At 36.8% G+C, this 27,745-nt stretch overlaps 1 protein-coding gene across 1 annotated transcript in view; it reads right to left on the reverse strand.

The window, feature by feature from the left end:
- Positions 1-2,998: 2,998 nt before the first annotated feature.
- PPWD1 (peptidylprolyl isomerase domain and WD repeat containing 1) overlaps positions 2,999-27,745 on the reverse strand; it is a 34,706-nt gene continuing 9,959 nt past the window's right edge. The window contains exons 5-11 of the mRNA XM_044663555.1: positions 20,300-20,747; positions 16,129-16,319; positions 15,054-15,243; positions 12,033-12,214; positions 7,018-7,099; positions 4,631-4,813; positions 2,999-3,301 (exon numbers count right to left, since the gene is read on the reverse strand). Coding sequence (XP_044519490.1) covers positions 3,158-3,301; positions 4,631-4,813; positions 7,018-7,099; positions 12,033-12,214; positions 15,054-15,243; positions 16,129-16,319; positions 20,300-20,747 — 1,420 coding nt within the window. The 3' untranslated portion in view covers positions 2,999-3,157. The remainder of the gene's footprint in view (positions 3,302-4,630; positions 4,814-7,017; positions 7,100-12,032; positions 12,215-15,053; positions 15,244-16,128; positions 16,320-20,299; positions 20,748-27,745) is intronic.

Raw genomic sequence — 27,745 nt, forward strand, 5'->3', positions numbered from 1 at the left:
GTCTGAAAAGCAATTGCAGATAAGAGACTGGATGGATGCTAGTAGAGAGGATAGGGCAGAGAGGGAAATTCAAGAATCATTAGCATGTTGTTCATTCATTTCAGTTGTATCTGACTTTGTGACCTCAGTTGGGGTTTTCTTGACAGATACTAGAGTGGTTTGCCATTTCTTTCTCCAGCTCATTTTACAGATGAGACTGAGGCAAGAAGCTAAGTAATTTTCCCAAGGTTACACATCTAGTGTCTTAAGACTAGATTTTAACTCACAAATTTGATTCTAGGCCTGACACTTTCCAACTGTGCCACCTAGCATTTCATCAGCCTAGAGATAGCAGTTAACATCTATGGGAGCTGGTGAGATCAAGTGAAGTAGTATACAGAAGGTAGCTGAAGGCAGAACCCTGTGAGATCCCCTCAGTTAGAAGGCTTGATCTGGATGAGGAGCCAATAAAGGAGACTGAAGAGAAGCAATGTGATAGGAAAACTTTCAGGAGAGTAGTGTCCCAAAAATATAGAGAGAATCTTTCAAGAAGAGAGTGATCGGGGACAGCTGGGTAGCTCAGCGGATTGAGTCAGGCCTAGAGACGGGAGGTCCTAGGTTCAAATCCAGCCTCAGACACTTCCCAGCTGTGTGCCCCTGGGCAAGTCATTTGACCCCCATTGTCCACCCTAACCACTCTTCCACCTAGGAGCTAATACACAGAAGTTAAGGGTTTAAAAATGTTTTTTTTTAAAAAAGAAGAGAGTGATCAGCAGTGCCAAAATTGCAAAAGAAGGCAGGGAGAAGGGACAGTCCAGAAAAGGTTGTAGGATTTGGCAATTAAGACATCATTAGTAACTCTTGAGAGCAATTTCAATGATAATGTTGGAAGTTGAATTGTATGGAACGCCTTACAAAGGTGAGAAGAGAAAGTGAAGGCAGTGGCCTCTTCAAGTTTAGCTACAAAAGACCCAAGAAATACAAGTTTGATGGTAGGGTTGGAAGGATCAAATAAGGGTTCCTTTGAGAATGGGGGAAGACAATGGATATGGTTATATACATGGAAGGAACCAGTAGACAGTGAGACATTCAAGATGAGTCAGAGTGAGGATGACAGAGGAGGCAGTGTTTGTTGGAGATTTAGATAAAATAGCTTCCGTTTTTAGAAATCTTATGATATTATCATATATATTTTTCTCCTGGTTCTACCTAATCTCCTTTGGGGAGAATTTTTCATTTATTTTAAAATGACCAAGTATTTATTTTTTCCCCCTACCCAAGCCATCCTCAGTTGAAAAAGAAAAAACCTTTTAGAACAAATATGCATTGTGGAATAAAACAAATAACTTGTATTGGCCATATCCAAAAATGTGTCTCATTCTGCATCTTGATCCCATCTCTTTGGAGGTGAGTAGGGTGAGTAGCATGTGTTTTATCAAAAGTTCCTCTGGACTTATGATTGGTCATTTATTGTATTTATCAGAATTTTTGTCTTTCAACATTGTCTTTACAGTGTTGTTGAATAAATTGATTGCCTAGTTCTGGTTACTTCAAATCTTCACCAGTTCATACAAATCTTCCTAGGTTTCTATGAGAAATTGACTTGGTCTAGATTTAAATTGGGGCAGTTAGGTGGCATAGTAGATAGAGTGCTAGGCCTGAAATTGGTGACTCTTCCTCCTGAGTTCAAATCTGGCCTCAGACACTAGCTACATGACTAGGGCAAATCACTTACCCCTCTTTGCCTCAGTTTATTCATCTATAAAATGAGCTGGACAAGAAATGGCAAACCAGACTGTCTTTTCCCAGAAAAACCTCAAATAGGGTAATGAAGTCAGACACATGAACAGAAGATTCAGATTCCCCTTTGTTTCTTTTAAACATTCTCAGCCCGTTTAACAAATGAACTTTTTCATGTTTGTGTGTGTGTGTGTGTGTGTCTCTGTTAGTTTTCCTTAATACAAGATGTTAGGTAACTTTTACATGGGCTTTTAATTTGGTCCTTTGGGCTATCTTGGAGGTGGGTTCTATTGATAAGATTGTCAGAGAGTTCCTAACTGTTAAAAGTTGTGTAGGTGGAAGTATAAAAGGTAGCATTCAATTTAGAGAAAAAATAATAACAATCAGAGGAGACAGCAAGCCAGAAGGTAATGCATATCCATTTCTGATGCTGAACCATTTCAGAACCTCAAGAACTCTTCAATAGGTGGAGCTGCTAGAGGTCACCACAAGGGGCAGATTCCAGGTCCAATTGCCACAAGGATGGCTGGTGAAAGGGCTGAGGAAGAGAAGCATTGCTGTTGCTTCCTGGCTTCTTAGAGAATTGTGGTATGTTTGATATAATCAAGGTGTCCCTCGTAGGCTACATATAAACTAAAGACCTGTGGCTCTTGTGTTCTCCCTCCCTCTCTCCATCTCTCTCCCTCTCTCTCTCTCTCTCTCTCTCTCTCTGTCTCTGTCTCTGTCTCTCTCTGTCTCTCTCTGTCTCTCTCTGTCTCTCTGTCTCTCTCTGTCTCTCTCTCTCTCTCTCTCTCTCTCCCTCCCTCTCACTCTCTCTCTCTCTCTGATTTGAACCTAGGACCTCTTGCCTTTACAAACAAATTTTGGTGTTGGCCCAGTATCATTGGTCAAAGCATGTTCTAAAGAAACTGAAGAGGGGACTATAATTTATACTCCTTTTAATAAGGAATTTCCTGTTTTTTTTTTTTTTTAAACTTATGGCCTTTTGACTATTGACCACTCTGCTAACTGAGGGCCTTGTTTTCATTCTGCAAGGCCAGGCCCTTACACTATAACCAAATTCACTCAAACCCCTTTTGATAAGTTTAAATAAAGGGGGACATGGTGCAACAGCTCTAGTTGAAAGAATTGAAAATGTACTACTGTGTAGGAAGAAGGGTGGGGAAAAAATTTTTAAAGGAAAAAAGAATGACTAGTACTAATTAGTATCATTCAGTATCATTTAAAGACAAGCTCTGTCTATATATTTTAGATAGAAACTATACAAATGAAGGCACAATATCTTAAATCACTTTTAATAAAATATAAAAATATTTTTGGACACGTAAGTTACATGATTAGTTTGGAAAATAGTTCAGTCTTAAAGTTTTTAAAATTTTTATCTTTCACTGCCTTGAATGTACATATATTCTCAAAATGAACTTGAAAATCTGTTTTTTTACTTGACAGTAATATTAATGATGCTGATATCTTCATAGGGTTTATCTGTTTTGGGGTTGACTTTGACATTGGAAATTCTCTGGACAACTTCCATTCCTTTTGTTACTCGTCCAAATACTGTGTGCTTGTTGTCAAGCCAAGGCTGTATCAGAGGGAAAGAGAGGAAGGAGCAAGGATAGAGAAAACATACATTTTAAAATAGGGTAATCTAGATTTTCATATGTGTAACATTAGGCCCCTCAATAAAGCATCTTTTAAATCTGGCAAAAAGAACATAAAATTCATTTCTCTTTACCACAGTCCTCATCAAATAGGAAAAAGTTGTTTACTTATTTAAGAGAAACATATGTTTCCCAATTTAAACATAAAATCTGACAAAGTCAATGCATAGTTCTTAGATTTGTTTTTTAAAGAGGGAAATTTTTTTTAAATAATCGGTATTGTGTAATATTCTAAGGCAGACAGTGGCAGATGACTTCAAAATAGCTTGAGTTTTATGCTGCTAGAACAGTCTAAAACAGTGATGGTGAACCTTTTAAGAGATGGAGTGCTGGGCCCTGCCCACCCCCAGACCAAGTACTATGCCCCCTACTCCAGAACTTGTGCTGTGCCCCTTCCCCCACATGCTGGATATGCCCTTGGGGCTCCTCCCTCCCCCAACACACACACACAAACAGGGGAGGGAGAAAGCACTCCCATTGGGCTGCTAGGCAGAGGTGCTGGGGATGTGAAAAAATGTTGTCAGGCATGCTGGAGAGGGGGAGAGGGCAGCTCCACTTAGTCATTCTGCCTTTCTAGTAATGAACTCAGGGGAGAGAAGATGGCCATGTGCCACAGAGTGCTCTGCATGCCATCTCTGACACCCATTCCATAGGTTCACCATCACTGGTCTAGAAAATATGAATCTATGTAAAACCTGTATATGGCAGTTTCCATCTTGTCTTTAGTAAATAAGAACACTTAATTTCTACCTTAGGTCACAAGATCTTGGAAAAGAAATTAAGCACTACTATGTAGCTGTCAGATCATCCCCTAGGACAAATGTATCTCTTGCCTCCTCTTAAAGATACAAAAATTGGAATAAGATTAAACAGCCAGCAGGGAAGTAAATGGATGGAGCTATATATAAGACTGTGTTATATCCAAAGTGAAAATGCTCCATTCAACACACTATACTCCAGTTCCATCATAGGTCAAAATAAGTTTTCAACTTTTAAGTGATTAATTCTAAAAAGCCACCTAAAAATTGTTTATTTGAAAATTTGTTATACCCTGTTGGACTTCCTATGTGATATTTAAAGTGCTTTGCATTTCACTTAATATTTTTTTGTCTTTATGATTCCTTCAATTTCTGTCTTGGTAGCTATATAGTATAGAAACAACTTAACTATTTCTTAGTTTATTATTTGGCTTAATAAAAAAAAAACATGTCTAAACACACACACACAGCATTTAATGCCACTATACTTACTGTTGGCACTACTGTTATGAAAAATTGGGATCCATTAGTATTGGCACCTGCATTAGCCATACTAAGTGTATATGGTCTGTCATGCCTTAATGTTGAATGAAATTCATCTTCAAATTCTCCTCCCCATATGCTTTCACCTCCCATACCTGTACCTGTTGGATCACCAGTCTGAATCATGAAACCCTAGATTAGGAAAATAGAGGAGTATGTTATTAGGTCCAATTTCACATAAGCACATTATAAAATTAGCTGTGTAGTTTTTTTTTCCCCCAATTTTTCCTTCTATGGCAACACCTGTCGGAAGTAATTTCTTAACACTTTTTTATACATTAAGACACTTGACAGACTAATAAAGAAGTCAAATAATGCCTCAGTTTATGGGTGATATTCCTTTTTTCCTACTAATTCAATTCCAGGAGTCTCTTGGTAAACCTATATCTACATTTAAGTAAAGTATTTTAAGGTTTAAAAAGTACATTTACATATTTTATATCAATCCTAACAACTCAGAATTAGTAGTATAAATGTTATCTCTATTTTACAGATAATGAAACTTGGGCTTGGCAAAGTCATGTGTTAGAGCCAAGATCTAGAGCAATGTCTTCAGTGGGCTAAGTCCCATGTTCTTTCTACTGCACTGTAGCCTCTCTACAAAGTATCATACTTGCAGTTGAAACAAAAGGTTGTTAATTTTAGGTAAAAATGGAAACTTCTTCTGTTTTGTAAGCTTCTTAGGAGATGGATGCATGATAGCATGACATCTTTGTCCCTTGAGACATCTGAAAGAATTTTTCTTTTCCCAAACACTGAAACCAACCAAAATGAACAATATCATAAAACACATCAATTGGCAACATAGTGTGGTGAAAAAAAATTGGACTTCCTAAAATGAGAGAGTCAAATGACTTAGAATTAGCTCAGCTTTCTGTAAACATGATAAATTATCAAGCTTCAATAAGGGGGACTAGATCTCTTCAAGTTCTTTATAGCTATATAGTCCTCTATGACTGAGTTTCTGGTTAACCTATAAATTCACTTCCTCCTCAGTTTGTAATCCATACAAATAAGTGAGCAAGAGACTATAAGCTCCAAAGAGGTACACAGAGACAAGAAAATCCTTTTCTAAAAACATCTAGATAATCAATTTTAAATATTTATGTCTTAGGAAGTAATAAAATTATTTTCCACTAAGCAGAAATATGCCCTCATTATAGGTTTGTAGATTTAGATTTTAAAGAAATCTTACGGGCCATCTAGTCTACATTTACTAGTTCCTCATTTTATAGATAAGGAGCTGAGGTTCAATGACTTATCAGAGGTCATCCATGTAGTATGAAGCAAAACTGAAAGAATTTTTCTTTCAGTTTAAATCTCCAGTCATCTGATGCCAAAAGCCACTGTTCTTTCTGGTGAGCTATATTAGTCTAAATGGAGTGAATAAGCTTTAAGAAAGTAAATGGGGGAAGGGAAAAGAATTGAATAAGTGTGCTAGTAGATGAGGTTTCTTCTCTTTCACATGGCCCGCCCCTCTCTACCTAGAACCATCATTTCAACATGATTGTTCTGTTTGTTCCTGACTTTGCCTTTGTTATGCTGTTCCTCACCAGCCTTGAAGGCTGTCTTTGGAACAGTCTAACTCTGTACTCCAGTGTCTCACTGCACCCAACTAATGTGTCCTCATATTTGTCCCAGCATTTTGGCAAAAGCATGTATTGGACCAATCACCACAAGTCTATATGTGTTGCAGTCTAATTATCATCTAGCTGATGAACAGTTACATGTCAATTATTGTCAAAATCTATTTATCATTTCTGATAAGGACAGCTTAGTTGATAAGAAACGGGACAAGGGAGACGATCTTGAATGTTAACTCATAGCTGCTTTTCCGAAGTGCCATTGAGTCACAAGTTTATTATATATGAAAATTCAATCTCCCTTTCACCCACAAGCACACAGAGAGTTTTACAGCTCTGTAGGCATTGCAATGAGTTTAAACAACACACAGAAACTCAGAAACTTCAAGGTGAAGATAAGAACCAGGCTGGACCTTCAGCTGTGTGATTATCAGCAAGCTAAGTCTGAGAATACTTTTCTCAGGGGCAAATGCCCCTGCTAAACTAAGGTTTTGGCCTTGGCTGCATTTCTGACCAAAGGGGAAGAATGTTAACCTCTTGACTTCTGGTTTGCTAAGAGCTTAAAGTTTTCCAATAAGGAAAGGTGTGAATCATAAAAGGGGTCAAAAGAGGAGTCTCAGATTTTTATCTATTTGAGACAATGTTTCCCTTATTGGTTTTCCCACAAATTATTTGTTCAATTCAACTGGAAGCTCCTTAAGAATGGCAAATGATTCCCTTTACCTCAAATCTTGAGAGAAGTATGTATTTTACCTTGATGATACGGTGAAACGTATGCCCATTGTAATAACCATTTCTGCTGTGAACACAGAAATTTTCCACTGTTTTCGGACACCTAAAAAGATATGGGTATAATGTAAATAATACTAAAATAATGCAAAGAATTATTCCTAAATACATTTCAACTCATTGACATCCAAAAATCTGTAAATCATAACTTTTTTTCTCTTCACAAATGATTTTAGAAGAAGCTCAGGCCCGGAGAGTGGAAAGTAAAATATTTTTCCTTTAAGATAGGCTTTATGCCTAACCTAGTTGAGGAATTGCTTCCTATTACACTGACAAAAGACTAAAACATCCCCAGAAATGCATTTTCCTAACATTTATAGATGCTAAAGTCATGTTCAGAATATGTTTAAAAAATCAAGTAGGTGAGGCCAGTTTGAATAATCCCTTTAAAAATACCCATCCAACTATATATTCTTATTTCACAGTGGCATTGTTCCTGTGAGATGCACTGTAAGTCAAAATCAACTTCTGACCTTTTTTAAAAAATTAAAACCACCACAAACCAACTTAATTCTAATTTCTCAAATGATATATTTGCATACTAGGTAATGTTACAAAGCTTTCTAATGTGTATGTAAATTGATTTTATAGATTAATATAGAAGCATCATATTACTTAATATACCATCTCATTTCACAATTTCCCCCTTTTTACAACAACATACCTGAAGATAAAGGGAAATGGTTTATGAATTTCAACTTCGTAAAAACTGATAAGCACATTTGAAGAAAGATATCTGGGGATATTTAATCACTTGACAACTTTTGAGAAAGTGATCCAGGGCTAATTTTTACTGTCCTCTTTCTCTTATCAGAACTGTGTTACCAAATGCATGCATGAGCAGATGTTTGTAACCCAGTGTGCAAAGCGTAACTGCCTCTTAAAAGGCATGAAATGTTCTGTCTTTTTCAACCTTTACAATTAAAATATTCTTGAGGTCAGGGCTCAGAGGCTACCAGAGGCTGGAGGATATTCACCTCTTTTGGACCACTGACCCTTTTGATTATCTGGTGAAGCCTATAAGACCTCTGCCAAAAATAATGATTCTAAATGCATAAAATAAAATACATGAAATTATAAAGGAAATCAGGTATATTGGAACAGAAATACACAGATCTCAGGTTAAGAACTCTGACCTTCCCTCACCTCTTATTCAATCAGCTGCCAAATCCTATTGAATCTTCTATATTAGTTCTTATGTCCTTGCCCTTGTGTTTCTCTATACATATTGCCATCACCCTAGGTCAGGCCTTTATGAACCTTGCTTTTGTCTTCCAGGTACACTTAAGTTCATCCCTACAGCTGCCAAAATAGATTTTTTTCCAAGGCAAGTTTTGACTATCACTCAAAAAAAATGTAATGGTTCCTTTTGCCACTAGGTTTTAATATAGAATTCCTTACCAATAGCATCCATAGTTTATTTAATGCTCTACATAATCTATATGCATTCTACCTTTAAAAAATTCTGTGTTTTAAAAACTCTTACTTTCTGTTCTTATAACAAGGGCTAGGCAAGTAGGATTAACTGACTTGCCCTGGGCCATAAAGCTAGGAAGTATCTGAGGCCACAACTGAACCCAGGTCCTCCCTACTCCAGGCCTCATTCTTCATCCACTGTGTCACCTAGCTGTCACTTATGCAGTCTACCTTTGCAATCTTTATTTCATAATATTCCCTTCAGATACTACTTGTTCTAGTTAAACATAGGCCTTTTAAGAGCTTAGTGTGCCCTGATTTAGTCATTATTTGTGCCTTCAATTAAGCCATCCCCATGCTTCAACTCTATGACTGAGACTCTTTCAAGGCTTACTCAGGGGCAACACCTTCAGGAAACATTCCCTGATTTCTTCCATTCTTATCCCATTCCATAGGCCCTCCAAATATATATATGTATGTATGTATGTATGTATGTATGTATACACACACATATGTATACATATACATTATATATAGAGAGAGAGGGAGAGGGAGAAGGGGAGGGAGGGGATGGGATGATGGTTACCTGGTTCAAGTGGTATATACCAGTTATGGCAAACCTTTTAGAGACAGAGTGCTGGGCATGCCCCCCCTTCAGAGACCCAGTGTTGTGCCCTCCCTCCCCCTTATCAACCACATGGGAGGGAGAAAGCACTCCCTTTAGACTGCTGGGAGGAGGGGCAGGTGAGGTGAGGAATGTCCTCAGTGAGTGTTTAGAGAAGGGGAGGAGAGTGTCCTGAGCACTTTGCTTCCCTCCAGTTCTGCTGCCTATGAGCTGCCCACCTCACCCCCCTGTGCACTTCCATTGGGCTGCTAGGCAGGGAGGGAGGAAGATGTGAAAAAATAATGTCAGGTGGGTGGAGAGGGGGAGGGGAGCAGCTCTGCCCGAGTCCCTCTGTCTTTCTAGTAACGAACTCTGGGGGTGGTGGGGTGGGAGTGGAGATGGCAGCCGAGTGCCCAAAGAGTGCTCTATGTGCCATCTTTGGCATCCTTGCCATAGGTTCATTGTCACTGGTATATACCAATATCTCAGGACTTAAAAACTGCTTTCGGCATTGTTGATTGAAGTTTCTGAAAATGTTAATATCCAAATAAATTGAATCAAAATATCTAGATCCCAGATATAGATACAGGACCTTTAGAGATAAGTAGTCTAATCTGCCCCTCCACTCTCATTTTATAGTGAAGATATGACTTGGTGATGTGCTCAAAGTCATGATAAACCCAGATCTTCTGCCTCCGAATACTTTGTTTTACCTGTTTTGTGGCCTCGGTGATTAAATTTTATATTTCTAGCTCAGTCCAAACAAAAAAAATTTGCAAAAAGTTTTGCATCTTGTCTTGGGTGTTGCAATAAAAAGAATATAATCTAACAAAGTTTTTATCATATTACATCTTAATTCAAACCTTCAAGCATTTTGCAAAAATTATCATTTTTATTTGTAAATACATAAATAGCTCTTGATCTCGTTTAAAAAATCTCTTAGTTTATTCTGTCATCTTGACTACTTCCTCAAATATTTAGCTCACCCTCAAACAATAGCTCTAGCTTCCAAAATATAAGAGCAGTGGTATATCCAGCCCTTAATTAGCAAAGGGCCAGGTGTGCAGTAAACATGGAATTAACACTTATTGACTTGATTCACTCTGTTCACCAAGAAATAGGTTTCTAATAGGGTCAAAATGTTTAGATAAAACTATCGGTTTTCTTCTACTTGTCATTTAAAGTAGCCTGCCTTCAATCTTACATTGCTTCTCTGAAGCTATAAGTTCTAGTATTCTAGGATTTTGTTGTCTGTCTCTCCTCCCCATTCATTCCCTTCATAAGTTTATATGTGCAAATCATCTCAAATAAAAGCATACTTTTTTGGTGCAAGGAAGGAATCTAAACAGAGATAAGTCAGAAACATTATGACATTATCATGCTTTAAGTTTTGCAAAATGCTTTTCTCACAAAGAGGCAGAATAATATAATATTATTATCCCCATTTTACAGATGGAGAAATCGAGTTGTGAAAAGTGAAGATTTGTCTAGAATCACATAGCTAGTTAGTATGTGAGATAGGATTTGAACCCAGATCATCCACCATTTAAGTCCTACACTATCCACTAAGCCACCCTGCCTCTCAAATGATTCTCTTGTTCAATTTTTTGTCCTCTTGGATTCTGGAAAGAAAACAATGAAATCTAGAATAAGGAACCTTCCAACAACTTGAACTTCCTTGAAATTCTCTCAAGTTTAAGGACCTTCTTGATTCATTACTCTACTTATGCTAGCCAATGACCCCAGCTACAGCTTGAACATCATCCTCAATAAAAACAGTTCTGACTCCAAGATCTCAAACTCAGAATGTACTGTGAGAGCTTTTTCCTTTTTTTTCATATTTCTCATCCCATCACTGTTAGAGCCTCATTCTCACCCTCACTTCAATTCCTTGGTCCTGGTCCAATCATGAGTCTTCTGTCTATAGGTTCAATGCCATGTTTCCAATGATAATATCACTAGCATCCTAGAAGTTCCCAGATGCCAACCACTCTGCAACCTCTAGATCATATTCACTTTGCCATTTTTTCTCCTCTTGTGCTCTGCTGCTGATACAGCCTACCCACTATAGTGGAAAGAGCACTGGCACAAAGCACATAAAGAGACTTGTGCCCTACTCCTGGGTCAGACAGGACCTAGGTCACTTGAAGCTTCACTTAGAAACCTCATCTAGATGACAGGGTATTGAGGTAAGTAATGTTTAAGATCCTTTCCAGGTCTAATGTTTCATGGGTCCGTTTTTCTAATTGTCCCCTCCCCACTATTTTTACCGCATGCACTTCATGTTTCAGCCAACTGCTGATACTTGGAATGCTTTCTGCTTCCTTTCTTGTTAACTTCTGCTTGTCCCAAAACTCGCTGAAATGCCACCTTCTCCATGACTCCTCTTTTCAAGCCCTGAAAGCCAAAGTAATTTCTGTTCCTTATCTCAACTTCTATAACCTTTGATTCCATTATTTTTTAAATGTTACTAACTGAACTATATCTTGTATTTTTTGTTTTTTTGTTTTTTATCTCTCCAGAAAGCCTGGGATGGGGCCTTATCCATTTTTGAATTTCCCAGTAGCACCTAGCTCTGTGTTCTGCAAAAGATAGGCACTGAATGAATACAATCATTCTGTGTGCTTTACTCTTCTCTTCCTTAAATCACTATTATAATTTTCATGAAATGAACCCAGCATTATCAGTTCTTCATATCAAAACCTTAGTTGTTTTGAGATAACAGAACTTGTGAATTTCATTACATGATCACATCAGTAATTCAGAAATAGCAATCTGATCTGAGTCATCTTTTCAAATACCAATGGGCTGAACTTTTTTGTAAAGTAACATTCCTAAGCTCTGGATGACAGCACATTTATGTCAAATAATCTTAGCAATGCCACCTAGCAAAATCTGAGTAATTCAAATTAACTAATGTCCCAAAAGTTTATCTGGTAAAAAACATATTAGTACGTACTCAACAGGGAAAAGCTTGATGTGAATGTCTCCCATGCTTGTATGGATAATGGCACTATCAGAAACTCGTTTGGGTCCTTCAGCTTGTGTAGCGGCCATCACCTCTTCTTTAGATGGTTTCTCATTAAACACATCTCGATCAGAATCTGCACTTTTTGTATCTTCTGGTTCTCGTTTGGTGAACTAAAGAAAAATATTTTTTTTTTCTGTTAGCTTTATATTTTCATGCCAATGGGAGTTTAGTTTCACCTGCCCAATGGTTAAGAACAAAGACTTCCAATTTTATGAGTACAGACAAAACAATTCATATTAAACATGCATATCTGCCTTCTTTGTATTAATCAAAATATGCAATTCTAGGAAAGCACCCAAAAAAACCTTTAAATCCAAGGACCTTCTTCATCCATTTCTTATGCTGAGAACATTCCCATAACATAAGGGAAAAGTTCTAACTGGGTTCTATTCCAAGGAGAGAAATTTTCTATTCACTAGCTTCATAATGGCCATTACTGCCACTAGAGTTCATGCTGTAAAACAGTAGTGACAAACTCAGGAAGAAATAGGGACCCATAAACCATATGGAACAGTGTGATACACAAACTATGGCCCACGGGCTAGATGCGGCCCCCTGAAATGTTCTGGACGTTATTCCTAATCTGACAAATACAATGAGTAGGATACAATACAATGAAACTTCAAAAGAGTTGCCTCAGAAACAGACTGACAGATGAGCATTTCCTTTCCTTTGGCCCCCTTTAAAAAGTTTGCCCATCACTGATACAGGATCCCTGTGGGCAACATGTTGACTTAGCAAAACTAACATGTTTTATTATATTTTTCACTTATTTTGTTAAAATATTTTCCAGTTACATTTTACTTTTTCAAGCTGCCCAGGAAGTGTTGTCAGCTGCATGCAGACCTCATATTTGACACTTCTCTTGTAGAGCCCTACCTGGTCTGGATGAAGCAAGAGGCAGCCAAGTAGGGTGCGAATTTGGGTGGTTTCCTAGTCCCATTTATTTCTTTTCCTCTGTGGATTCCCAGGGGGCAAATGGTCAAAATTAAATGACTATTAAGGAACTTCATGGAACTGTCTCATCCCACAGCAGGTAACCAGAGAACCAGGAGAATGGGAAGTGAATTCTGCTTGTCCTATATCCTTTGCTCTTTTTATCATCTTTTATCTGTATGGCCAAGTATTTAGGGTGAAGTGGTAAAGGTTCATTAACAGTATTAGCCAATTTTCTGACAGCATATAAACTGAGCATATGTTGAATACAACAGATTTCTACAGCTATTTTTAAGCTATTTGAACAAAGATTTTTTCATATTCCATATTTCTACCCTAAATAATTCCAGATGGTCTACAAGGGTGCCAACTGATACCTAAGAAAAGCTTGTGATTCACTAGGTAGACCTAAAAAAGGGTGACAGAACATGGAAAAGTTGCTCCCTCAGGTATTCATATCAATGAGATAACTTCACTGAAATATTTTAACAAGGACTAAAGAGCCCAGAAACCCAATTTTGGTACCAAATACAAAGTACTACAAAGCAGACACAGTAGTCAAGGACGTCACCAATACAGAATACGAATTCATTTGGAATCCATCACAGAACACAAAACAATAAAAAGCAGAGCACCAGTTCACCTTGAGATGTTAATAAATGAAACCTAACAGATGATATGGTCATGAAATAGCAAAGATTACAATCTAAGCTAGAGATTGGGGGAATAATGTCAAAAGTGTATCTAGATTTTAGCCTAAGTATTTGACAAAGTTGCTCATGTTATCCTCTCATTGAAAAGATGGAGAAAAATGGGCATGATGTTGGAACGGTTAAATAATTCAGATCCAGTTGAATACCTGGATTCAAAGAAGTCATTAAATTAATGGTTCAGAGGAAACTCTTTAACTTTTACTTTCTTAGTAACAACTCTGAGACACAAGAAGGGCTAGGCAAATGGGGTTAAGTGACTTGCCTGGGGCCATGCCATTAGGAAGCATTTGAGGTCAAATCTGAACCTACATCCTCCCTAACCCAGATCTAGTACTTTTATCCACTGTGCTACTGCACTGCTCCTCAAGAGTAAACTTGAAAGGAGTTGCCTAGCAAAATGCACCAAAGGTTTAGCCCTGTGCTATTTACATTTTATTAGTTTATTTAAAAAAGTAAATGACATGCTTATCTAATTTTCATGACACCAAGCTGGAAAGAATAGCTAAGGTATTCAATGAGAGTCAGGATTCTAAAAGAATATAATACTAAATACAATGCTTGGCCAGAGGAAATCTAAGAAGGATAAAAAGTTTTACACTTAAATTTAAAAAGTCAGTATTACAGGTATAAAGATGGAGAAGGCATAATGCCTAGACAACCATTCATCTGAATTATAACTTGGAGGCTTTAATGGATGAGCTCAAAGAGTCAATAGTGATTGATGTGGCAATCAGAGTACAGAACAAAAGAAGTGATAATCCCAATGTACCTTGCTCTAGAATCAATCATATCTAAAGTACTTGGATAGTTCTGGGGCACCACATTTTAGGAAGAATATTGGTAAAATGGGCAATATCCAAAAGATGGCAATCAGAACAATAAAAAAATCTCAATCATGCCACATGAGGATCAGTTGAAGGAGCTAGGAATGTTTGGTTTGGACAAGAAGCTGTGATATAAAACAGGAATTAGACTTGTTTTGCTGTCACTAAGTGCCAGAACTGGTAGCAGAAGGTACAAGTTGCAGAATGCACATTTCAAGTTGCATCAATCAATTTCTTTGATCTAAGGAAAATTTTCCCAACAAGAGTGAACCAAAGAGGAATAGGATGCCTTGGGAGGCATGGGGAATCTCCCTCTCTCTGTATGTCTTCAAAGGTAGGCTGGGGAACCACTTGGAGTGAAGATTTTTATACAGGTAAGGCTAGGACTACACCTCTTAGGTCCCTTCCAGCTTTGAGATTGCTTGACTGTGTGTAACAAAACAAAACAAGATTTGAGTCTATCTCTCACTGCATACCATATAAAACCTATTCTTTTTGAAAGATGTACAAATTATTGTTGGGTCAGCTTGGATATTCTGAAGAACAGGGTTTTCAGATGCTTTCATCTCTATGGTTGTTGCAGAGAGATGCTTCTTAGCTACCCCTTGGAACAAAGCCAATTGCATGACTCTAATGTTTTCTTGTTTGCCAAGAATACGCACACATCTGTAAGATATAAAAATACATTATTAAAAAATTTAAGTAAAAGTGCTCTTAAGTGATATAAGAACTTACAGAGGCAGAAATATACAAGCAATAGAAAATGACTGATGAAAGGTAAAACAACTCTTTTTCTTTGTCTCTCATACTCTCCTAAATCACTAAATTTTATCCTTGTTCAAAGTCCTAGGAGCTGTCTCTTCCCGTTTTACAAAAAATTATGACTTTCAGGTGGGTAGTTTTTACTCTCCTCCATTCTAACCGCCCTGTAGCCCTCTAGGGTTTTTGTGTTGCCAAGAATTGCAGTATAAACTAGTTTATATGCAGGAATGTATAGAGCAGGAATTTTTTTTTCATAAGACATACTTTTCATTCATTTGACTGTATCTGATTGTGGCTAGTCTGTACTAGGAAGAAGTTGACTATTTGCACAAAAGGCTTCTTATGGTTTCAAGCATTTTAAGTTCTGACTTTATTTCTAGCAAGCCATAATACTGAATTCTGTGGTTAGGATTTTTGGCAATGTATTGCATGAAAAGTTTATTTACAGCTTAATTTAAGTCAATAAGCCAAAAACAGACTGAAACTTGTTTTAAAAAGAAAAACAAAAAATTAAAAAGCCAAAGTCTAAAATATTAAGCATATCCTCTTACCATTGCTTTTTTACACATGTGGATGGAAAATTTTTACATGTGATTATACACAACAGAAATACCAGAAAAGGAAGTCATAACATTTGGTTAAGTTTAGGCATTTGGGCCCAATCCACTTGGTCTTTGTGCAAGCAAAACTCCTATTGTTTTCCCTGAGTAAGGATAGCATGAACGGGCCCCCTCTTCATGTCAAACTACTTTAAATACCTAATAAGGAAACATTTATATTAAGACTTACCGGTTTGTTTCTACATTTATGACTTTAATTCCCAGCATGGTTCCATAGAGCACAAAGTGTCCAGTTTCATCAAAAATTATGTTAATTAGCCTTACAGCATCCACCTTCTCCAATTCACGTTCCACAGCCATCCGCCGTCCAAATTCCATGTCTGGTAGTTGCTGCCTCATCTGCTGTAGCTCAGTAAACATCTAGGAAACAAAACCACCATTTCCGATGGGATAACAATGAACAAAGAAGTCTTTACTGCTTGTAGCAGAGCCTGGAAGTTTCCTTTTTAGGAGTCTTATAAAGTATAACCTAAGCTTTAGGGCAAACATATGCTGTGGTAGGTTCAATATAAAAAGTAAATGTAATTGACCAGTTATCATACTATGCTCATTTTTTGAAAACTTTGGAAAATAATCTACTTTTTTACCCATTTATTGCCATTTCTGAATTTTCACATAATGAAATATAAAACTTGCTCTCCTCCCTAAAATAACAAAAGATCTTAAGGTCCAATGCTATCTCAGCAAGAGGAATACATAGTCACAGAACCATACACTCAGGACTGAAAGGGACTTTTGAGATTTTCAGGTACAATCCTCTTGGTTTAAAATATGAACATCATGACGCATAGCTGGCTCAAATGATCTTTTGATTCAGAACAGACAAGATATGTCAAAGCCACTCAGTTTGGCATGACAAGAGCAATTCTGGACTTGGAAGTCCAGAAAGAACAGTTTAGATTCTGCTTCTGACCCTACCTGTATGACTGAGAAAGTTACTTAACTTCTCTACCCTGTTAACTCATCAGCAATATGGATAGATGAATTGCTTGATTACCCTCTTCATAAGATCATTGTTAATCCACTGATATATCCTCTCAAAGACAAAGTATTCCATTAAGCCTTAATGGGCTATATTAAAATTAGGTACTATGACAGAAGTAGTAGAACTTGAATTATCAATTTCAGAACCCAGTCCACTACTCTATTCATTAAAATATAAGCTAAACTATTTCTTATGAATTTGGTTAAGTTATGTTCTTATTTTCCTTAGGTTTCAAAAGTAATTGTTACATCTAAACCACTGCTCCTAAAGTCCTTTATTTTGGTTTGGCAGTTAAAGATGGATATCCTGACACTACCCTTTACCAGTTTCCCAAAGGACACTACGATCTCCAACTCACTTTTTTTTATCTGACCAATCAGTGCATCACTGGACAGTCCACTGCCAAGAGTTAATTTCAAGAATAGTTTTTAATTGCAACTGGAAAAATAAGGCAGAGGGTATAGAACTGTTTGGGCAAACCTATGGTATGCATGCTGGAGCCTGCCAGAAGAAGCTGCTCCCCTGTCCCTTTCCACATGAGCCTGAGGACATTTCTCACATGACCTACCCCTCTGTCCAGAAGCCCAATGGGAATGCTTCCTTCCTCCCCTGTCTGGGGAAAGGCTGGGGGCTCACATGGGGCTTGAGGATTGCAGTTTGAACACTTGGTCTCTAAGGTCTCGAAAAGGTTCGCCATCACTGGTTTAGTTTCCTTGGTGCAGACCAGCTGATGACGTTAGTCTTTTTCATTGATACATGAATACTTTAAACCAGATATGAATCTTAAAAGTTCTTTCCTCATCTCTTTATCCCACCCCATTCTGGCAGCTGCTCCTCACACTTTAATAGAAGTAGGAAGCAAAAAAAGGGAATTTCCCAAAGCTGAAATGGGATATGTGCATAGGGCTAGGAGTATGAGGGAGGACTAAGGTAGCTTATAAAATAGAGCTAACCAGCCCAACTGTATGGCTAGTGTCTGTGACCTGGAGGCAGAAGAAATGGCACTTGAAACCTTAGTACATGTTTTTTATCACTTAAGTTTGTCAGGGTGATTAGGAACAATCTGTCCCTACTTCATTTGTAGTCTTGGGTTAGGGCTAATATATATAAACAATTGTGTTACACAATGAACACTTGGGAGTTGTGGAAGTCTTAGTTTCTTGCTGCCAGGCATGGAGATAGACGTTTGGCTCCACAAAATTAGCTAAGCATGTAGCTACGATTAGGTGCCTTTTTCTAGGCTTCAAGCATTACACGGTAAATGTAATATTTTTACTTCTGTATTACAAATTCTGTAATAGCCAACATAGTTGTTAAACTCGTCCCTCCAAAAAAACCAAGGGCATCTTATTCTATATTTTTTCAGCACAGATGAATTTTTTCTTTCTTAGCACTTTATGGTATACAAAGGCTTTACATACATTATTCTACTTAATCCTCCAACTCACCCTCAGAGTCAGGTGGTATTATACCCATTTTACAGCAAGGCTCAAGGAGTTCAAGTAGTTTGCCAGCTAGAATACAACGAAGGCAACATTCAAAGCCAGACTCTCCTGACTCTAGGTCCATTATTCTATCTACTACAACCATACAAAATCAACTTTAATTGTTTTTTTCCTATTAAAAATAAAAGTCCTTGAGAATAATATCTTACTGAGAATTTATAAATCTTGCGAGTTATCAGAGATAAGGAAGGAAAGTAGCTGGCATACTGAGGTCTGTAAGTCCTAGGTTTAAACCCCACCCTTTCAGACTCATAAGCTGTGTAACCTCAGAATCAGAGCTGGAGAGCCTAGAACCATAGGCAAGCTCCTTAACTGCTCCGGGCCTCAGTTTCCTCATCTTTGAAATGGGGCTAACAACACTGAGAGTATGTAGCTTACAAGATAAATGTGAAGATGATGTGATAATGGACAGATTGTTCAGAAACTTTTAAATTGCTCTATGTAAACTGTTAATCGTATATATATATATACATATATATGTATATTATTGATACTATTAGATTTCAAGTAATACCTGACTTGCTTAGCCCTTGACAGTTAAAGAAACAAATAGCAGGAAGAGGCCATTTTTTTCCTTAAGAGAAGTGTGGAAAGTTACTTTAGGGAGAAAAAAAAACCAAGATTATACATTTCATTTGAGCGTTTATCTACAGATGACTTTGGCAAGACACATATCAGAAACCACATACTCCATTTGTGACCCGAATGAGAATCTTTTGGTAAGAACCCCATTAGGGATATGGGAAATAATTTATCCCCCAAACTGCATTGAAGACATTGTCATATTATAAACACAAATACCATAAGAAACTCACTCTTAATATCCTCAAACATTCTGAGGACCAAAGAGTTTAAAGCATGGAGGAAAAGGTTTTTTAAACTTTGAACTGAAAAAACCTTTTTCTTCTCCAACTAAGCCCTATTTCCTTTTTAACAAATTCACCTCTATGGCTACTAAAGGGGATTAGGCAAGAGTGTAGATGGTGGGTTCAGTATAAATCATAAAATATTATTAGAAAAACAGTGCTTCACCATATAATACTACCTCTCCCAATTTGGGGCAATCACTTTGTCCTGCAATTGCAATAAGGCAATGGATCTATAAACATGGCAGTGCTTGTCAGGTAAGTGCTAACAGAGTATATTAGGAGGGGCATCTAGATTTAGAGGCAGAAGAACTGTGGTCCCAATTCTTGGTTCTTTCTAAAAGTAGCTATACAACCCAGGTGAGTCAATCAGCTGTTTATCTACTCTGTAGATTAATTTTCTTATTTACCAAGAGGCCATTGGATTAAATGGTACTTTAAGGATCATTCTAAACTCCCAAAGTTCTGATTGCATTTGAAAAACTTCAAGTTTAATTAGAAATGCAATTTATACTTAATTTTTACTAGCCTTAGTATAAGAGGGGTTGATATGAACCTTTTTAGCCCTTAATCTTATAATTCTAAAAAGGTAAAAGGTAAAAATAGAGATTCATTACTTTATAGAATAGATGTGGTTTTTTTTTTATTTTTATTTTTTTTATTTTAACGCTTGTACTTCGGTGTATTGTCTCATAGGTGGAAGATTGGTAAGGAATAGATGTGTTTTATCAAAGCTGGCTGTGTTGATTTCTATTAAGCCAGTTCTGTTTTTTCAGTTTCATTAGAAAATTAAAGATATGTTTCCATAATGACGACAACAATCTACTAATGAAATAAATTTTTAAAAACCTCTCACAAAAAATACACTTCTAAGAAGTGTAATCACAAAGATGCTAGTAGGAAGGAGTGGGTTTTTAATGTGATTGAATCATTGCCAGCTGCACTTAGCAATTGTAAAATAAAATAAAAATTAAATGGACTTACACTTAGCGATTCATCAAAGACTCTCATGAGTTTCCCAGTCAAAAACCTGAAAATCCTAACTTTTCTGTCTGAACCAATAGTAGCTATCTTCTTTCCATCAGGTGAGAAACATATGCTAGTAGGATAAGCCTTACATTTTGCAAACTCATATAAGTCAGTATCAGTTTTATATTCCCAGTTCACATTTTTTGGGAATTTATATTCATGGGGAGGTCCAGTCCAATATTCAATCATTCCAGACTTATCAGAAGACACTACAGCTTTGTAAACTGGATTTAGCCGTATTTGAGTAAGGGGTGATGTATGGAGTTTATCGAAAATGTGAAGTGGTTTATTATCTCCTCGACCATCATAGATGAATATTTTTCCTGTGCTCTTCTCAGAAGCAGCAACAGAGGATATGGCATCCCCTGGGCAATAAATCCATTCACACTGTCCAGGAAAGTAGCTGAAAAAGGAAAGAATTGGGAATCAGGAAATAGAATAAGTGAACACCAAAAATAATTACTATCTCAGCAACTGCCATGAACCACTGACCCACTTTGGTCTCGGCTCAGAAGACAAAGCAAGAATGATGTTTCAGTATCCTGTACTAAAATGGGGAATATACTGGTACTGTGTCATCTGGAATATGTGAAAACACAAATCTGGAATGCTGGTAATTTCATAAGCAGAAATGAAAAGGAGCTAAAAAATGCCTCACATTTATTCTCTTCCTAATCAGAAGGAGATGAATTGACAGCAATAGATAGTGGGGCTCCAAAAACTAGACTCTGCTTCTCAGAGGTATGGTTGTGTGGAGAAACCATGTCGGGGGACTAGAAATTTTTACCAGAGATTCCTCCCAGGACAAACACTGGACCTCCTCAAAGACTCTAATGACCTACTTCATACAGCCTGAAGTTGGTAGTTTATACTTCCACATGCCCTTCCTAGGCTGCCAACTACTACCAATTTTGCTGACCAACTGGCCAACCAGTAGTTCTTCTGTCCTATGGCTAATAAATTCCCTCCTGCGGTTCTCTAATCTCTGATTCATAGTTGCTGAATGAAAAGTCTATGACCTATAAAGTCATCTGGTCAATCAAGTTATTAAGGGCTTACCCTGTGCCAGGCATCGTGGTTGCAAAGACAAAGAACAAAACAGGCACCTCTCAGAAGGAGCCTACATTTTAATGGGAGAGATAGTAAATGGAAAATTACTTCCTTCTGGATCAGTTTGTATACATCTGCTCATGATTCTCTGAATTCCTGAGAGTAATACTTATGGTGGAATAATATTCCACCACCTCAACATTACCACAATTAGTTTAGTCACTCTTCAGCTGATAAGAATATTGCTTTTAGTTTTTTGCTATTATAAAAAGAGCTGTTTATACATATATATGTGAAATCTTTCCTCTTGTCATGGTCTCCTTAGGACGTACATGGTGGTGGGGAAGGAGATATGTGTATCAATAAGATCTCCGAGTTAAAAAGAGTGGCCATTTAGTCACTTTTTGGAGCCAAAATTCCAAATTGCTTTTCAGAATGGTTGAACCAAATCAAGGTTCCATCAACACTATATTAGTGAACCTATCTTTCCACAGACTCTCCAACCCTGGAAATACTCTTTTTCATTTTTCCAATTTTCTTATGAAGCAAAACCTCAGAGTTATTTCCATTAGAATAAAGGTTCTTATCCTGGGTCAGGGGACTAAGGTATTTATAGACAGATTTCAGTGGGTCTGTAAACTTGGATGAAGGAAAAAAATATGTTTTTGTTAACTTCTAAATAAAATTCAGTATTTTCTTCAATTATTTAAAAACATTATTCTGAGGAGGGGTCCATAGGACTTACCAAACTGCCAATGGGTCCATAACATAGAAAAAGAAAGGAACCCTACTTCAGAACATAATGGAGTTTTGGGACATGTGACCAGCAAGATGGAGACTAGACATTTTTTTCTGATTCTTAATAACATTTCACACCTTTTAAAAATAAGAATTAGGAATTAGAGATAAAACAATTTCAGGTCTCCTCGTAGTCTAAGACACCAAAATCCCAAATGAGGTTAAAAAAACAATAGGCTAATCCTTAATCCATAAAGTGGTCACTCAACATTCCCTCATCTTCTATTCCTATATGCTCCAGCACAGTCTCATCTAAGAGCTTGTGAAAGAACTCAATTCTACCCCTACGTTGTCCTTGTGTGTCTGCTGTAGAAGCCATGTGGCTAGTTAGAATAGGCTTTTCTATCTCTCTGCCTTTACTTATCCAAGTAATTCTAATAAACTTTAAAAATGATTTAATATTTACATTAATCATTAATTTAATTACATAAAGATAAGGAAATTCAAACAGAGACTTGGGAATAGCCAAACCACCAGACCTACTTCCATCCCAGTCCTTGTAGGCATCATTTAAGGGAGAATTCATTGTGTGCATTTGTGTGAAGACCACCTTTATCATCACCAAACAAATGCTGGCCAAATGCCAGGTAGACACAAAAGTCCTGGTGGCAGCACCCTTCCCTACCCCTCCAAATTATCAGTAATGCTTCCAGTATAGACCTCACAGCTATCCTCCAGAGAAGCAACTCTAGTGAAGGAGACAACCATTCCCACCAACTGCCACATATAAGATATGCAGGCCAATTTAGCAAATAGACACTATGAGGAACAGAATGAAATATATACCATGCAAGTCAAACCACCAACACCATCCTGAACAGAATCTCCTCAAAGATTCTGATAGGGACAACCAACGGTCCTGAATCTAAGAACTTTGGGAATAGCAATGCATCTAAGCCAATTGTCCTAAGACATAATCCTGGAAAGCAATTCCTGTGGAGACAGAGCCTGGCAATTACTCCTGTATGTGCCACAGATTCTGAAGACCCAGTAAAGAAATTCATGCCACTAAAGTCCTTGTCATTGGCAAATATTTCAGCACTGATAGGATTTTTATAGGAGAAAATGACATTAAAAGAGAGACATTACTATCTGCTTCATCTCTGCACCCCAAGGATGATGAGATTTATCCATCTGAATACAAGATGAAACCTGCCATATGTGTTATCTTCATTAGTACGTGAGTTCCTCCAGAGCAGAAACTGTCTTATTTTTGGGAGAATTTAACACTATTCTGAACCTCTGTTCTTTTAAAGTTGTACTTCAATCCCACTCTTTGACTGAATTATCAACAAGGCTTGGGGCTTATCTGTATAAGCGAGAAGCATGTGCATTCTGAGAGGCTGTCAGAAGCCTTGTGACTCCTGGCATCTGGAAGCCTCTTGCCACATGGTCCTTGCCTCTTGTCCCATGGGACTCCTGACCTCTGGAAGATGGGCCTCCAATATGGACTGCAGTGAAATCCGATAAATCAGAGGAATTCAGAAAATGCAACATCACAGAAGATATGCTTTGGGTTGGGAAAGGAAGGAGGCCTCTTTTTGCTTTTAACTGAGAAGAGATAGGAGAGGGCATTGGCTTGCCTTGTGTGGCACAAAGGAAAGTGCCAGCAGATGAGCAATGGCTGGGGGAAAAGGCTTGTGTAGGAAACAGTCATCCACATGTGCCTGGTGCCTTTTCTTTCTCTGACCCACTCTTTTAATTTATTTAAATTACTGATAGGAACTTAATAAATGTTTCATTTGTTCATTCAAAAACACTAGACTGTTCTGTACTCATCATAAACCACAAGAGGGAATGGAATAACGTCTTCCAAAGAACTTCAAGATGGAACCCATTATGATATACTCTGTAAATTTGAACCTAACCATGAATGGAAAAAGATAAACATTTATTTAAAAAAAAGAAGCATATGAAGAGTTCTCTAAAGAAAACTCAGACTTGAACAAATTACACATTTTTAAAATACCCCAAAGAATAAAAATACAAATAAGGTAAACACAGCAACTAATGACAGCAACAAAATAAAGGAGAGATCATTAAAGATTTCTTCCTTAATTACCAAGAAGGTAAGGATAAAAGCAGAAATCAAATAGAAAAGATGGTGGAGAAAAAGGCCTGAAACATCATGAACTTAATCTCACAAAACCTTGACTGCAAGTATATGAATATTTTTGTGGGGCTAAATTATATAATGGGATGGCACATAAAAAGGGAGTGGGGAAGAACATATGATGTACTCTAATCAAGTCAAAGGTTAACAATGAAAGGAAAATAATATTTATAGTCTTTTCGGGAGAAGAGCACACAAAAGAATAGACAAGAGGTAAAATATGGGATTGAAAAGGGGTAAGAGGAAAATCTTGTTTCAGTAAAAGAAGATGTTACCAGTGATGAATGCCCTTTTGGAAGAAAGCAAATATTGTATAAAAGGAGATAGGGACCCTACAATGGGCATAGTCTTCAAGGATTTGTTGCTTGGAGAAAACACTCATCCTGCCTCAGAAGAACTAGAATCAGAGCTCCTGGGGCCAACCCAGAAAAGTGCAACGGTATCCAGGGAGGAGATTTCTATGCCAGGGAAAAAATGACCTTAGTTTGGGCAAAGGTTAACTGCACAATCAGGGAGAGAGGAAAATTTCTACCGTGGGACACAATACATCCTCTTTATCACTTCTGGAAAATGGGGCCAGGAGGCAAGATCTAAAAGGTAACAACACAGAAACTTTTTAGATGAGGGAATGCAAAGTTAAAAAAAAAAATAGAAGCTTTAATGCCATACAATATAAGACTAAAGAAACTAAACAAATTTAAGAGTCATGAATCAAAGAGTAAAAGTCTGGAATAGAGAAGAAAGGCAAATAAATAATGAAGAGAATGAGGGAAAGAAATCTTTTTAGAAAAAGGTGGGAAATTAAATTAAAAAAAAAAAAAACCTAATGAGGGGCAGCTGGGTAGCTCAGTGGATTGAGAGCCAGGCCTAGAGACAGGAGGTCCTAGGTTCAAATCTGGCCTCAGACACTTCCCAGCTGTGTGACCCTGGGAAAGTCACTTAACCCCCGTTTACCCACCCTTACCACTCTTCCACCTAGGAGCCAATACACAGAAGTTAAGGGTTAAAAAAAAAAACATAAAAAAAACCTAATGAAAAAATGAGCTGAATGGAAGAAGAAGGACTCATTTGACTATATAATTCAGATGGGGGGAAAGGGAAGCAAGAAATAATTCAATATAAGGAAGAAATGGGAAACAGCTAAGCAACATTCCAAAACTAGAGGAAAGAGGAACAAATAGGGGATGATTTGACAGTGAGATGAAGTCATTGGGAATGAATAGGGTCACTTTCAAATAAATTAAGCTAAAATAACTGGAAAATACTGTGTTCACAGAAGAAAAGGGGGAAAAAAACACCACACCAATATTAGAGAAAAATGGAGGAAAACATGAATCTAAATCTCATAACTTTAAATGGGAATGGATCCAATAAAACAAGAGTGACAACTAAGAAAACAAAACTTTATGATATGTTCCTTACATTAAACATACTTAAAAAACAAAAACATGCAAACAATAAAAATAAGAGGCCTGAAAAAAATTTACTATCAGGTAAATAAAAAACAACAACTAAAAAGTTATAATTATATTGTCAATAAGTAAAAGATAAACATTCCCAACATAAAAAGAATAAATGAACTCCACTATGCTGAAAGGAACTATAAACAACAAATCAATACCATTATTAAACTTCTATAATAAATACCCACCTTACCCTACTACACATTACATCCACTTTCAGACTTTTTTGATACCTATTATGCTGTTTTTTTTATCTTGTGTGTGTAGCTTTGAAAAATCCTAATTTTTATGAGGGAAGAATCTCTTAGAGGTGGAAGATTAGAGATACCAGGGGAAATCATGGTAATGTAAAAAACTAGAGAAATCAACACAAACTTCCTTAAACAAAGAAGTAATGAGGACAGAGACAAAATATTTTTTCTTTCTTTGTATTGGTGTTTAGCAGTTACTAGTGCATAGTAGGTGCTAAATAAATGCTTGCTAACTGATTTTGATTTCCACTTCTTTTAATAGGTTTAGTGCTTTGGAACAATTGTTCACATAGCTAATAGTGTGCAGTTCTTTTTTTAAAATTAATTTTTAAAAGACATTTTTACTGCTATTTTGTTATTATATCACCTACATTTCCAAATGTATTCTTCTTCCCATTTCCAGAGAGCAATACCTTATCAAAAGAATAAGGAAGAGGAAAAAAAAAAGTATAGCAAAATTAAGCAACACATCAAAGAAGCCTGATTTTGCAAAGCATATTCTGCATTCATAGTTCCTCATCTCCTCAAAGAAAGAAGCAATGGGCCTTCTCATAACTCTTTAGGTCTTGGTCATTATTTTACAGCATTCAATTTCATTGTTTTGTTGCTATCTTTTCCATTTATAAGGCATTGTAATTATGGTTGTATATATTCTTTTTTTGGTTCTTCTTACTTTAGTTCATACAAGTTTCACGATTCTCAGTATTCACTATTTTTTTATAGCACAATAATATTATTTCACAAGCTTGAACCCAAAATTGTTTAATCACTCAACTGATGGGCTTCTACTTTGTTTCTAGTTCTTTGTCACTACAAGAAGTGCTACAGTAAATAGTTTGTTATACATAGGGCTTTCTTTATCATTGATTTCACTGATGTATATAACATCTGGCAGTGGAATCTTTGGGTCAAAGACTATGGACTTTCTAGTCACTTTATTTGTATAATTCCAAACTGCTTTCCAGAGCAGTTTGAGTCAATTCACCAAATCAAACAGTTTGAGTCAAAACCCCCAAATGCTGTTAGTGTACCTATCTTTGCAGAACCACTCCAACATTTTGACTATTCCTATCTGTGGTTACCTTTGCCAATCTGTAAATATAAGGTGCAAATTTCAGTTGTTTTGATTTGTATTTCTTTTATTATTAGTGGTTTGGAGCAATTTTACATATGGTTCATCTTTTAAGAATTGTTTGATCATATCTTTCTATTACTTCTCCATTAGTCTTTTTTATGTTAATTTCCTAAATGTCTTAGATATTAGATTCTTATCAGATATCTAATGTATATATAATTTCCCTTAGCTCCACCAACTTTGTTCAAATGGTGCTTTGGAACAATCTTTCACATAACTAATAGTATGCAGTTCTTTTTTAAATTAATTTTTAAAAGACATTTTTACTACTATTTTGATATCAGTATTACTGATATACAATGCCTTTTAATTTCATGTAATCCAAAATTACCTATTTTATCTTTTATGATCATTCCTATCCTTTGTATAATAAAGTTTTCCCTAGCCACAGGCATAAAAGGTATCTGATTTCATTATCTTTGACATTTTTTATAGTGTGACTTTTCATATTTGGGTCAGGCATACATTTTAAGCATAAGATGTTTCTCCCTAATTGCTTTTCACTTTTCCCATCAGTTCTTCTCCAAGTAGTCTCCAATATTTTATCTCTGACTCTGCCATTCCTTCCAAATTAACAATCTGTATTTGTCC

This window comes from Gracilinanus agilis, chromosome 1 (genome assembly GCF_016433145.1).
Source record: "Gracilinanus agilis isolate LMUSP501 chromosome 1, AgileGrace, whole genome shotgun sequence".
In the NCBI taxonomy this organism is placed as follows: Eukaryota; Metazoa; Chordata; class Mammalia; order Didelphimorphia; family Didelphidae; genus Gracilinanus; species Gracilinanus agilis.